Below are 12,077 nucleotides of genomic sequence, written 5' to 3'. Positions count from 1 at the left end.
CATTTTCCCATTTCCATCATTGATTATACTACAGTGTAGCTGCGACGAAGGTAATTTTCTAGCTAACTATTCATCAAAAGTTAATATATATTCCTATCTTTCCTATCTTTGGAAGTGTAATAAAGGTATGAAAGAGACGTATGGCTATGCTGCTGTTGACATTTAAGGCCTTGATGGCACAGGTGGGCGACCAGGTACAGGGGGCGGAGGGGCAGGCTTGCCTGGTGCGTTGGGTCTCCTGTGGTGTTGAAAAGAAAAAAAACAAATTAATATAACATAATGTCCTCAGAAATCTTTCCTTCGCAGAGGCCCCTGAGGGGATCAATAAAGTAGGGCGCGAGGGGAACCTTACATTTACATGCAGCTCCCCAACATTTTCCCCCGCGCGCTTGTGTAGAGTGTATGCGATTACAACAGAAACCTCAGCCAAGGAGAGAGGCGAAGTACAGCTACAAAATTACCTATAAATCGAAGGGACTTTGACCTTCAGTTTAATAATGTTAAAATAGACACCAGCGAGAAAAAGGAAAAAAAAAGGAACACCAACAACGATGGTAACGAGTTAAAAAGAATAAGACGAATACGATCACGGACAAACTTGTAATCTTGAGGCTCAATTTTTCAAGCTGCATCAAAACCGCAAAGCAGCTCCTTAAAAATGGAACGAAACCTTTAAAAATGCTTAGCAAAAAAACAATAGCCAGAGAAAAAAACCCTGAATATCAGGGGGTTAATCAGGAATTAACTGTCAGTGTGGCTCGTCCACATTGTACTAATGCAATTTACCCTCCGTCTACTGAAGTTACAGAGTCATTTGTAAAGCTCAACTAAGCTATAAGCCTAGTCTAGCTTGGTTTATCTGAAGGTGATCAAACCAATTTACTTGTTTTAAAAGCTCCACGTTATATCGTCATGCCTATAGTAAGCTAAGTAACGTTGATTACCAACAACCACGTATTAGAAACTTCATAGCAGTTAAAAAAAAGAGAGAAAAGGTATATCTTATTCTACTCACTTGGGTACAGACGGCGCACTATCTGGTCGGGACGGCACGCCCGGGACGGGACGGGAAGGCCGAGATGGAGGGGCAGGATTTGAACCCTGAGTTGAGGATGGTCGAGGTGCGGGAGCTTGTCTGGCGGCCCTGAGAAAAAAATCAAAATCGTACTTTGTCATCATCATCTTCACGTGTACTTCATAGTCACCCGTAACAAGAAGAAGCAACTGTTCAAAGGTTTACTAAAAAACTCAGTTTGAAATTGAAAAAAAAAATAATGATGCGCTATTAGGTACTCAGGTTGGTTTATTTCTTTAGTTTGTTTGCTGATTTGTTTGTTTGCCTGTTTATCAGTCATGTTGGCTTTCCGTTGTTTGTCCTTTGGGTGTTTGGTTGGTTAGCAGGTTCGTTCATTCGTCTGTCTGTTTATTCCTTAACTCCTTTGTTCCTTTGTCGGTGGATTCGTTGGCTCGTTTGATTTTTCTCGGCCGGCTGGTTGGTTATTTCTTTGGTATGTTCGTTTACTTCTTTTTCTGTCAGTTTGTTGCGTGGTTGAAGCAGGATTCGCGTCTTATAACAGGGTCTATACTGGGAATTAGCAGGATACGAAATGTCATTGTCATACCGTGGCGGCTTATATGAATCAGTCAGGTCCAGGTTCCCTGTGTCAACAGGCGGCGGGAGCGCTGTGCTAACTGTGGACGCGTCTATATCACCAATAATCCGAAGAGCTTCCTTTAAGCTGTGAAACATGCGTAACATCTCCTCCCTGCGCGCCACCTCAGCGTCGCTTTCCTTCATCAAGTCATTCTAAATCATGACAAAACACACTGTATCTTTAATTTAAAGGAAACTTCAGAGTTGTTGCTAGTTACGTAGCGGTTAGACAATTGCCTTCCCCCGAGTGCGTAACATGTGCCGTGAAATACCCCATTAGTAAGTCAGTTACCATTTTTGATATTTAACACGGGAGTCTTTAGGTGAGTGAGTATACAATAAAAACCCTAGTCAAGAAAGGCATCTTCACGGTAGAGAAGCAATTTTATCTCAAGCCCACCAACGCAAAGCCGTAACCATAATGGTAAAAACCTCTCTGCCTGCAAAAGGGCAATACCATCGGATAACCAAGCTATTCAGGCTTCTGATTGCCTTGTCCTCATCAAGACTAACATCCTTTAGGATATTCAATAGTACTTTGCACGGTTTTTCTGATTGGCTGCTTATCTGAGAGAAATGAGAGAAGAAATCGTTTCACTGATCTGTCTTAGGCCTTCCTCTTACCTGATTTCCGCCCGAGTATAAATGAGCTAACAATTCCTGACCGATGAATTCCTTCACCTAAAGTGTGTAAATAAACAAAGACCGTTAGGACTTAAAGAACATTCCTGTTTGTTAAACCAGATAAGCCTGATGTACACATGTTCTTCACAATCGTACCCCCCCCCCTTTATTTTTTTTTTTTTTTGCTTTTTTCCCCCCCCCCCCCCACTTTGGTTGCTTTAAAAAAATAATTTCCCACACTCCCCCCTTCCAATTCTTTTTCTCAATTTTTTTCCCCAGGGGGGGGGTTTTGGTTCCAATTTATTCCCCCGCCCCAAAAATTTAGCGCCATGGCGACTAAAATGGTCTTAACTTGGAGGGTTGCTCAGTTCTGCTTATACTTCACCACTACTTCTAAAACAACAACTTGAGGAAGTGCGTGTGATAAATAACATAAAAAACACAGCAACACTTTTTTTCAGGGAATGCAAAAAGTCCCAGGAAAACTAAACATCCACCGAGCAGACAAAACCCAAGGTTCTCGCTTCTATCTTCTTAATGGAAAGTGAATTCTGGACAACTTAAGTTTTGAATTCGTATCAAACTGTTAACATTCTAATGGGAAAAGTTAATTTCCCATACTCGATATTCGAATCTAGATATTTACAAATTTCCCGCAAATTGACGTTCCACGTTCAGTGTACGGACCGAAAATTATAGACAAATGAATTGGAAATTATTCGTTAATAAAACGTAACTGAACGCTTTCTAGGTAAGTGGCCTGTATCCACAAGGTATGTTCGCTATAACCCAGAGCTACAGTCCTTCATTAACTTGGCGAATAAATTAACTTTTGCCCAGTATCTTAACTTTACAATTCATATTCATAAGTTTTCCAGAATTCAATTTTTGACGTAAAAGTCTCGAATTTTTGCCGTCGGATTTGGTCCCATACGAAACGCTGTAATTTCTACCCGCTTGTGCCTACTCGTCAAGATGGCATCAAAAACCGTGATAAGGCCTATTAATTTAAAATGGAAATTAATGTTCGACCAGTGGTGAAAACAATTTGAAGAAAGTAAATACAATAACATGAGCTTACATTGTTTATTATAAAGAACATCACAGTTTTAGGGACGAGGTCGCGAACCGTCTTGCTGACAATCTTTAAGTAAGAATCCGCCAAGTTTCTTATGGTTTCGACTTGACGTTCCATCTGTGGATCAAGGGTGCCTATTTCACCTTGCTGTGGAAAAAAAAAAATAAAATAAATAAGATATCACACTGCAAAGTTCTCATCAAGTAGATTTAGTTTTCCCGTGGCGTCGCGTTGAAAGTAAAAAAAAAATGCCAACTAATTTGTTTAAACGCGAAGAAATTGTACGCGCGTTTGTTTAATCTTTGATTGACTTAAAAGTTTAAGAAACCAGCAAAAAAATGGCAAATAGTTGTGAAAGATAACATATGGCGCAACTTCATGACGTGTCTCATTTTAATTAGTATCTTCAGCATTAAAAAATTGGTTATATGTAAGTCCATTGGGATATCAAACAAACTGTTAAAATCAGAAGAGAGAGAAATAAGGTACAAAGGTAAAATATCATATATAGTCATAGGAAGTAAAAGATAAACTAATTTTTTGTGAAGTACCCAGATCGTTTAGATTTTGAAATGTCAAGAAAATCTGCATGAACAATTTCGGCTGGAAGGGAATTCCACTGCCTAATGGTCCGTGGGGATAATCTGGAAAACATCAGAAACGCGATAGAGCTGACACACTGTTAGTTATAGATACCTATAAGCTCACTCAAGAAGAAAATTGTTTAAATTTACAGATGTCACATTCTAACTGTTTTCTTTCGCTGTTAATCCAGCAGTGTAGCACATCTTATAGACTGTACTTCTACTGGTCCTCTAGTGTAACAGCTGCTGTTGTTTTGGGGGATAGAGGCATTGTTTTTTTTTTTGTTTATTTTATTGCTACCGAAGGGTAGCGACATTAATCAAGTGAGACACTATTAATCACGTGATCAATTTTGTTTCAGTCCTTACCAGGCTCTTGTCTTCTGACGACTCTCTCTCGGGGTAAACTCCCGCACGTAAGAAAGAGGCTTTCCAGCTGTCTACAGCATCTTGGTTTTCCCCCGCCAGCTCTAGAGACTTGTAGTCTTTAAACAGGTTTCTAAGGAAATGTTGAAAAGGTCAAGAAACTGGTTAGCAGTGACCAGCGTGCGTTAGAACTTGCGTTTGGGACAAAACATCTCCAAAGGCACTGAAAATAACGACCTTTTTCTAGGAAATTACTGTAACTCTCGTGTTAATTTGTGCATTTGAAATGAACGCGACTTTAATTAACGCGAATTGGAGGGAAACTTACTCCTGAAGAAAGGAAATTAACGCGAAAGAAGAGGTAGATTTTTAAAATGTAGGAAATTAACGCAGTTTGCGGCGGCAACAAGAACAAATTTTGTTTCCACAAAGAATTTTTTTGGCCGAAACCATAAGAAGTTGATGTGTCAGATGTCAAAATGTCCTTCTGAAAGCGGGCATGAGTTGGAAATATATAAATTGCAATTGCTTACACACTGCGGGGACACATCATTCATTTCAAAGTCAACAATGGTTGCACAGGGCCCAGAATTTAGGGCAATAATAATGGAAATTAAGGTCGCGGAAATAAACGCTTCGGTTAATTAATGTCGTGGAAATTAACACCGACAAAAATTAACGCGATAAATTAAAGCGAATTTTTAAAATTGCCGTTAATTTAAAGGAGCGATAATTTCCTATAATAAGGTAAGCATGAGTACAAATCAGCCGGAAAAGTTTAAAATCAGCCGGAAAAGTTTCGTCTCAATCGTCCCCACTCATTGTTACTTTCTGGTTAATCAATACCCCTTTAGTGGTATTCTACCCTAACAAAGTGTTATTTTCAGGTTCTTTGATTTTTACAGTTTTGTAGAAGGAAAAAAACGACAGAATGCATCTATCCGTTCGTGTTGGGGGTGGGAGACACGACAATGACTATTAACTAAGTCTTGAATTATAAACATAGGAAGGGAAGGAAGAAGCCAACTTTACCCAAGATTACGTCTGCAATTCAAGCCTTAGTTAATAGCCATTGCCGTGTCTCCCACCCCCAAAACGAACGGACAGATGCATTCTCGTTTAGCGAGAAGCAGCCTTGAAACTGTCAGTACTGTTCAATACCAGTTATAGCATTTAAACAAAGGAAAGAAAGGAGACCAACTTAACCCTTAGAATCCTAAGGTTCTGGTATTTTTTAGGCAGTTTTCTGGGCTTAAGCTAATCTGTCGAATTTCGTGATTGCATATAAGAAGCTCAAGTAAAAATGTGTGCTTTTTCAAAACACTGAGGACTCAAAATTTCATTGTGACGTCAGCATTCAACCGTTTCTTTCTTGGTGAGCGAGCATACGGGCTCGAATCTGGCGAATATTTCGTTTATAAGTGTTTTTTTCGAGTCATTTTCCACTGCAGAAGCCCCCAGGCTGGCATCATTAAGCTAGAATGCTGGGTAGAGGCAAACTTCTGAAAGAAACCAGAGGTGAGAGATGATTTGACGATGATTGGAACGCCAAAAACATTTGTATCGAAACATGGTGGTTCATGAGTTAAGTTGTCTCTCTGGCCGTTCTGTGGATGGATTCCGAGACCTGCCAAGGCAATTTGGACAACTTTTGACTTCCAAAGAATGCGTTCGGTGCAGTATTTTGCTGGTAGGATTGGGTGGCTCGACACTTATAAAAAATGTATGAAATAGAGGTGAGTGGACTTGCATTTCGCCGAAACGGCTGTATTACCCAGTCATTCCTTTCGGTCACCAATAAGGAAATTACAGGTTTGCAAGCATTGCTCTAATCGAATGCTAATTGCTCAGTCTGCTGAACGATCGATGAGAAGTTTTCTTAGTGAACGGAAAGAAATAGGTTTGAAGTTTGCTGCAAATGTACACTTTTGGATTCGGAATTATTTTTTCATTAAAAAAATTGGAGACAAAGATGTGCGTTTTTTGTTGTTGTCCCATGAAGTAGAAAACGGGCATTTTCGGAATTGCTGCAGAACAAACAACCATATACAACGGAAATCTGGAGCTGTAGTGAGTTAGTTGGCTTTTAAAGCTTTGAAAATTATCACTTTGCCATAACGAGGGCTCATTACTATCAATTGTCCAGATATGTAAAAGCTGCAGATTTTTTAATTACTGCTGGTATTTTCCACGCACATATGCGTTGTTAGGACTTAAAGGGTTAACCGAAAATTACATCTGCGATCCAAGAGACCCATTTTCCGGTCTCCCCCAACCAGCAGGAATGAACAGGTCATGCACTCTCTTAGCGAAAAGCAACCTTGAAACTCTCGCTACTGTTCAATACCAGTGTTAACATGTCAACAAAAGATAGCAAGCTGACTTACTTTTGATCAGGATTAAAGAGGGCAAAGGCAGCCTTTCTTGATATGAAACCTGCCTCTGCGTCACGTAAGCGCACACTGTCCAACCTCAACTGATATTTCTGTTCCTTCTCCTGGTAACAAAACAAAAATAAACAATGTCATTCACCAGTTTAGAAACGGGAAGAAATCGCTTGTAGGACTGTTACTGGGGACAAAACAGAAGACGAGAAACCATATTATCCTTCGTAACGGTCCCGCAATGGACTTAAGGCCGGCACACACTAGGGGACTAGTCGCAGGACTAGTCGCAGGGACTTGCTTCGGGGACCAGTCCCATGGTGTTTACTCGTATTTTGCATCGAAATTCTAGTGGTACGGACCAGCGACTAGTCCCACGAATTAAGCTGGTTTGATTTTTGGACTAGTCGCAGGGACCAATAGTCCCACAAATCGGTCAATCTTTTAGTGTGTACACACTAAGGGACAAGTCTCTGCGACCAGTCCCCTAGTGTGTGCCTAGCTTAAGAGATGAGACTCGCCCCAGATTTCTACTAGTTGCTAAGGCATCGTTTACACCATAACTATGTTTACACTGATGCGGTTTAAAATCGACACGATTTCATGACCTCGAAACCGCATCGAAAACGACACGGTTTCAAGGTTTTTACACGGAACCTTTCTAGCCGTTTCTAAAGTGTTTTCCAATGCGATTGTGTAAGCAAAGGGCTGCACTTCGTGCGAGGTTCACCATCTTTCCTCTTCGCGACCCAGCCAATTTCCCGCCAAAATACGTAACCATAATCCGTCGATGCGGTTTCGCCTTTTACACGGCCAATAAAACCTTATCGTTTGGAAAACGATGCGTTTTCAATAGTGGTCTCGATTGGCGCCGTGTAAACGAAAAGGTGTCGGTAACCGCAACGAAAGCGACGCGGTCTAAATGAAACCGCGTCCGTGTAAACACTGCCTAAGCTGGCCAATTGAAGGGGAAAAACCTTTGTATTGTAACCGAGTCTGTATGCAGTTACAGTATGCACCGGAACAGATTTGTGATGTTCATTTAACGACTGCACACAACTCTGTACTCTCCGTATGCAACTAAAACATTTTCGGACGCAACATCTATTCCAAATTTGTTATCGTCATCTTTGCTCAAGATTTTCCTTTCAAATTGTACGGTATTGTGTAACGCACACACTTCTTAAATGAATCAAACGTTGCCACAGCCTTATGCCCTCATCCCCGGCAAGAAATCAGAAACACGCCTTTTCTATATAAATTATGTTATAACAGGTTATCATGAACTCGATCACGGTTTATGAATAATAAAATTATGGTTCATGTAGCTGTATCCACTTTACTGACCTCCTCATCCTTATACCATGAAAGTGCTTCAGCTGTAAAACACAAAACAATGATTACTGATGGCAATTCTCAGTGATGTCATTTTTTTATTATTTATTATAATACACGCCCCCCCAAGAATTATGCTTTAAACCCTATCGTGTGTAAATAAAGGTGATGATGATGATGATGATGATGTCATATGTGAGTTAGTTCTGGCAATAACCGTGTGCTAGCACTGCATAAATACTGCCAAACCTTGCAATAAATTTCGCTGTTAGCTTAGTTAACTGACAAACAAACCAACAATCAAGCAGTAAGGTTGTTTGAAGATGCAACTCTGCGTACAATTTATTATTTGTCCAGCAAAGAATTAAAAAAAAAACAACAACAACAACAGTCACTGAGTAGCAGCAGTTCACGGCTTATGTAATATTAAAAAGCCCTTTTGGATAGATCTGTTTCCTTCTTAAAGATGAATTCCAGTCCGTACTGCGCAATCTCGGCTGCAATGTTTATGTGAGCCTCACACGAAGGAATGTTTACAAGCAAAACTAATCCTGACACTTACCTTTTTCTTCATTATTAACGCCAGATATCCTTGCAGAACAAATAATAACGGTAGAAGAACCTTGACGCTATTCAACCGACGTCAGCTCATCGGATTTTCGAACGAAAGGAACCGTAATGGCGGACTAAAAAGCTTTGTGTTGCTGTCACCGAAGTGTAACGTTTCACGAATTCAAAACAAAAACGAAAACAAACCCCGAGTTTGCGCAGTACGGACTGGAAATCAGCTTTAATGAAGATAAATTTATCAAAATACGTGTACACGTAAGCCTCAAAGCCAATCGCCTAAGTCTTCAGCAGTGGAGTAGGGACTGCTTGTCAGGGCTTGCAGTTCTACGTTAGAACCGTCTTCAACAGCATAATAAACAGTACCGCATGAACGCCCTGCTAAACAGCTGTGAAATGAATGGTCACACACTAGGTTTCTATCCACAGACAACTCTGGTGTGTAAGGTTTAAAATATAGAATCAAAGACATGGAAAGTGCCCAAAATTTAGATTTTGGTTAACTGAACGGTACTAGTAGGTGTGTACATAACTTACCAGTGAGTACAAACCAGTACTCTTTGTTCATGCCCTTCATAAACCCAGCATTGCTTATTGTGAGCCAACCTTTTCTAATCACCTAAGAGAAAAAAGTGCATGGTGACAGAAAATAAATGGGTTAAAGGAGAAAATCTGTGACTCCTTTGCTTATGATTTTATTAGCTACAGTCGAACCCATACCTCTTTGCCGTCCCAATGAGCGTTCTTGTATTGTTTTTTACCCCTATTTAGCGGCCAACAACAATGTAATATACAATTTTTGGCTTTGTTTTCAACAAAGTCGAACAGACAAGAGTCTAAAAAAAAGTGACGGATGATAAAATCATTCAAACACAGGATTACTGTCGTCATACGTGATTCCGTGATTCCTTTTCACGCTATTTTGTATTGAAATAGCGCGACCTTTCCAAAAGGCCTTATGCTTATTTCTAACGAACCCCGTTTAAGCGGCCAACCTCTATTAAGCGGCCAGTTGCCATTGCCATTTCCCCGAGGGTGGCCGCTTTATAGGGGTTCTACTGTATTATTTATTGTTTAAATTGCCAGTCAGACACACAAACACTACAGTTCAGAAATACAGCAACAGAACAACGTAAACGGATTAATTTTTACGGCATTAACGTAATTCACGCGCAGGGGAAATTTGTCTGCTCATTTATTTCAATGCGTTTATTTAGCGTGTTTTCCATTGTTAGTTGTTGCCAAATTAACTTTTTCAGAAACATTGTGCATGTAAAGACTCCTTTTCCAACAAAACCTTTTAAATAAAAATACCATTTAACAGTGTGACTTGAAAATTCAAAGAATGGCGACAGAGAAACATTAGACCATTAGTTCGTCATTCATTTCATGAACATTGTCAGTTTCGAATCTCGTCTGTACGCCTGTACATGTAGTCAACTCAAAGAAGAAGAGCAAAATGCAGCACAACATCAATTTTGCACCACATTTCATTTGCCAACACACCTGGTTGGAAACAGTTCTCTTTACTTTCCTTTCACCAGGGTTGGCACTATTGGATGCCCTAAAAGGAAAAAAAAAACATGCATAAGGTTTTTCAGCCACAAGGAAACTTACTGCTGTAAGTAGTAATGCGTGTCTTGGAAGAGGCCCTGCCAGGGTAAATTCCGACAAGCGACATGGCCCAAAAAGTAGCGACAGCACATAAAATAAAATCGCGACAAACGACAACCTTTTTGGAAAAACTTAAATTTCGACAAGGACAAGTAATTTTCCTTCAATTTTCACAGACAGCGACGATTTAGACAAGCGACAAGGAACCCAATGGCAGGGCCTCTTGAAAAACTAAAAAAAAATGAGAAATTCAGGGACTTTTTTTGGTCAAAACTAAAGGAATAAAAAACCTGCGTGTTGAATCAAAGGGCAACAATAACAATTGTAATAACAGAAACCCATAAGGGTTGTTCAACCCTTATGAGTTTCTGGTAATAATTATAGCTGATTTTTCCCCCAACAGCACGTGCTCTCAATGGCTACTCGAGGTCACATGACATCTAAAATAAATCAAAGTGATTCCCACCAAAAGTCCCTGAGTAGGTAACCGATTGCAAAATCTATGACGTCAGAGGATAACAGTGCATTGTCACGTGCGAATGTTGACCAAATATCCTGAGAGAATATTAACCTTTCGAGACATTCGTTGTGTTTTATACAAATCACAAATCACTTCATGACTTGTCCCTCGGGAAACCAGTTTAATTTTGTTTATCCTCCCCTCGAATCTCTATGTTAAAATCACTTACATGTGGCCCAGGTTCCAGTTGTCGAAAGGATGGATAACACTATCCAGTCACTACGATATCCAGTTAACAAAATCAACTAAGCTATCCAGGTTGAATAACTGGGCCATGTCCCAGTTGTTCAAAGGAATGAATACATATGACACTATCTGCTGCCTATCTACGGCTTTAGTGGATAAGTGTTTAACTCAACAAAATCAAATAAACTATCCACTTTGAACAAGTGGGGCCAGGTCGTCGTTGTCCAGGATCGATGATGCTGTCAACAGGATTAATGGCCATTCAGTGGATTGTATAGTTCAAATTTTGTAGCCTGTTCCACACATATTCAGTTAATTGGGGAGCAGTGCAAAAAACAGAAGGTGAAAATTCCACTCACAGTTCTTCATGCTAATCGTGTTTTTCTTTCTGCTTCCCAACTAACAAATGCATGGGGGCCATTCCATTTTATATCTACCCCCCCCCCCCCCCCCCAATTGATGAGGTACAGTACCGCTCAGAAATTAGCGTCCCAAAACATACGCGAAAAACTCGTATGCTTTTGCGTATCTGCGTCTGCGTATCTGCGTATAATGTGTCTGCGTATCTGCGTATGTGCGTCTGCGTATGTGCGTCTGCGTATCTGCCTATGTGCGTCTGCGTATCTGCGTATGTGCGTATGTGCGTCTGCGTATCTGCGTATGTGCGTCTGCGTATCTGCGTATGTGCGTCTGCGTATCTGCGTATGTGCGTCTGCGTATCTGTGTATGTGCGTCTGCGTATCTGCGTATGTGCGTCTGCGTATCTGCGTATGTACGTCTGCGTATCTGCGTATGTGCGTCTGCGTATCTGCGTATGTGCGTATCTGCGTATGTGCGTATCTGTGTATCTGCATCTGCGTATCTGCGTATGTGCGTCTGCGTATCTGCGTATGTGCGTATACTCTGTATACGCGTATGCTCATTTGTATGTATGAGCAAGCTTTTTTTTTTCTTTTCTTTATAGTTCATTTTTCTTTCAATGGCTTGTTATTTCTTCTTTTAGAAATCGCCGATTTATGCCAAACAGAAACGGGGAAATAACTTTTTCGTTACTTGACTTACCGGCCTTATCGGCGCGTGCCGAAAGATCGTTTATCTTGCAAGAAATTAAGTTAATTAATGTTCGAGACGCATCAGTTCTACTCATTAAAATTCTTTAAACGTT

The 12,077-nt window shown here is 40.4% G+C and overlaps 1 protein-coding gene across 1 annotated transcript in view; it reads right to left on the bottom strand.

Moving 5' to 3' along the window:
• The window catches only part of LOC144642469 (dynamin-1-like), a 30,878-nt gene continuing 18,801 nt past the window's right edge, over positions 1–12,077 (bottom strand). The window contains exons 14-23 of the mRNA XM_078501432.1: positions 10,099–10,156; positions 9,130–9,211; positions 8,038–8,069; positions 6,694–6,803; positions 4,310–4,439; positions 3,360–3,503; positions 2,279–2,335; positions 1,623–1,807; positions 1,016–1,144; positions 1–238 (exon numbers count right to left, since the gene is read on the bottom strand). Of these exons, the coding sequence (XP_078357558.1) occupies positions 163–238; positions 1,016–1,144; positions 1,623–1,807; positions 2,279–2,335; positions 3,360–3,503; positions 4,310–4,439; positions 6,694–6,803; positions 8,038–8,069; positions 9,130–9,211; positions 10,099–10,156 (1,003 nt within the window). The 3' untranslated portion in view covers positions 1–162. The remainder of the gene's footprint in view (positions 239–1,015; positions 1,145–1,622; positions 1,808–2,278; positions 2,336–3,359; positions 3,504–4,309; positions 4,440–6,693; positions 6,804–8,037; positions 8,070–9,129; positions 9,212–10,098; positions 10,157–12,077) is intronic.

The sequence above is a fragment of the Oculina patagonica genome, chromosome 1, assembly GCF_052425735.1.
Source record: "Oculina patagonica isolate OP01 chromosome 1, crgOcupat, whole genome shotgun sequence".
In the NCBI taxonomy this organism is placed as follows: Eukaryota; Metazoa; Cnidaria; class Anthozoa; order Scleractinia; family Oculinidae; genus Oculina; species Oculina patagonica.
The sequence above is the reverse complement of the archived record's forward strand: the minus strand, read 5'-3'. Positions and strand labels throughout refer to the sequence as shown.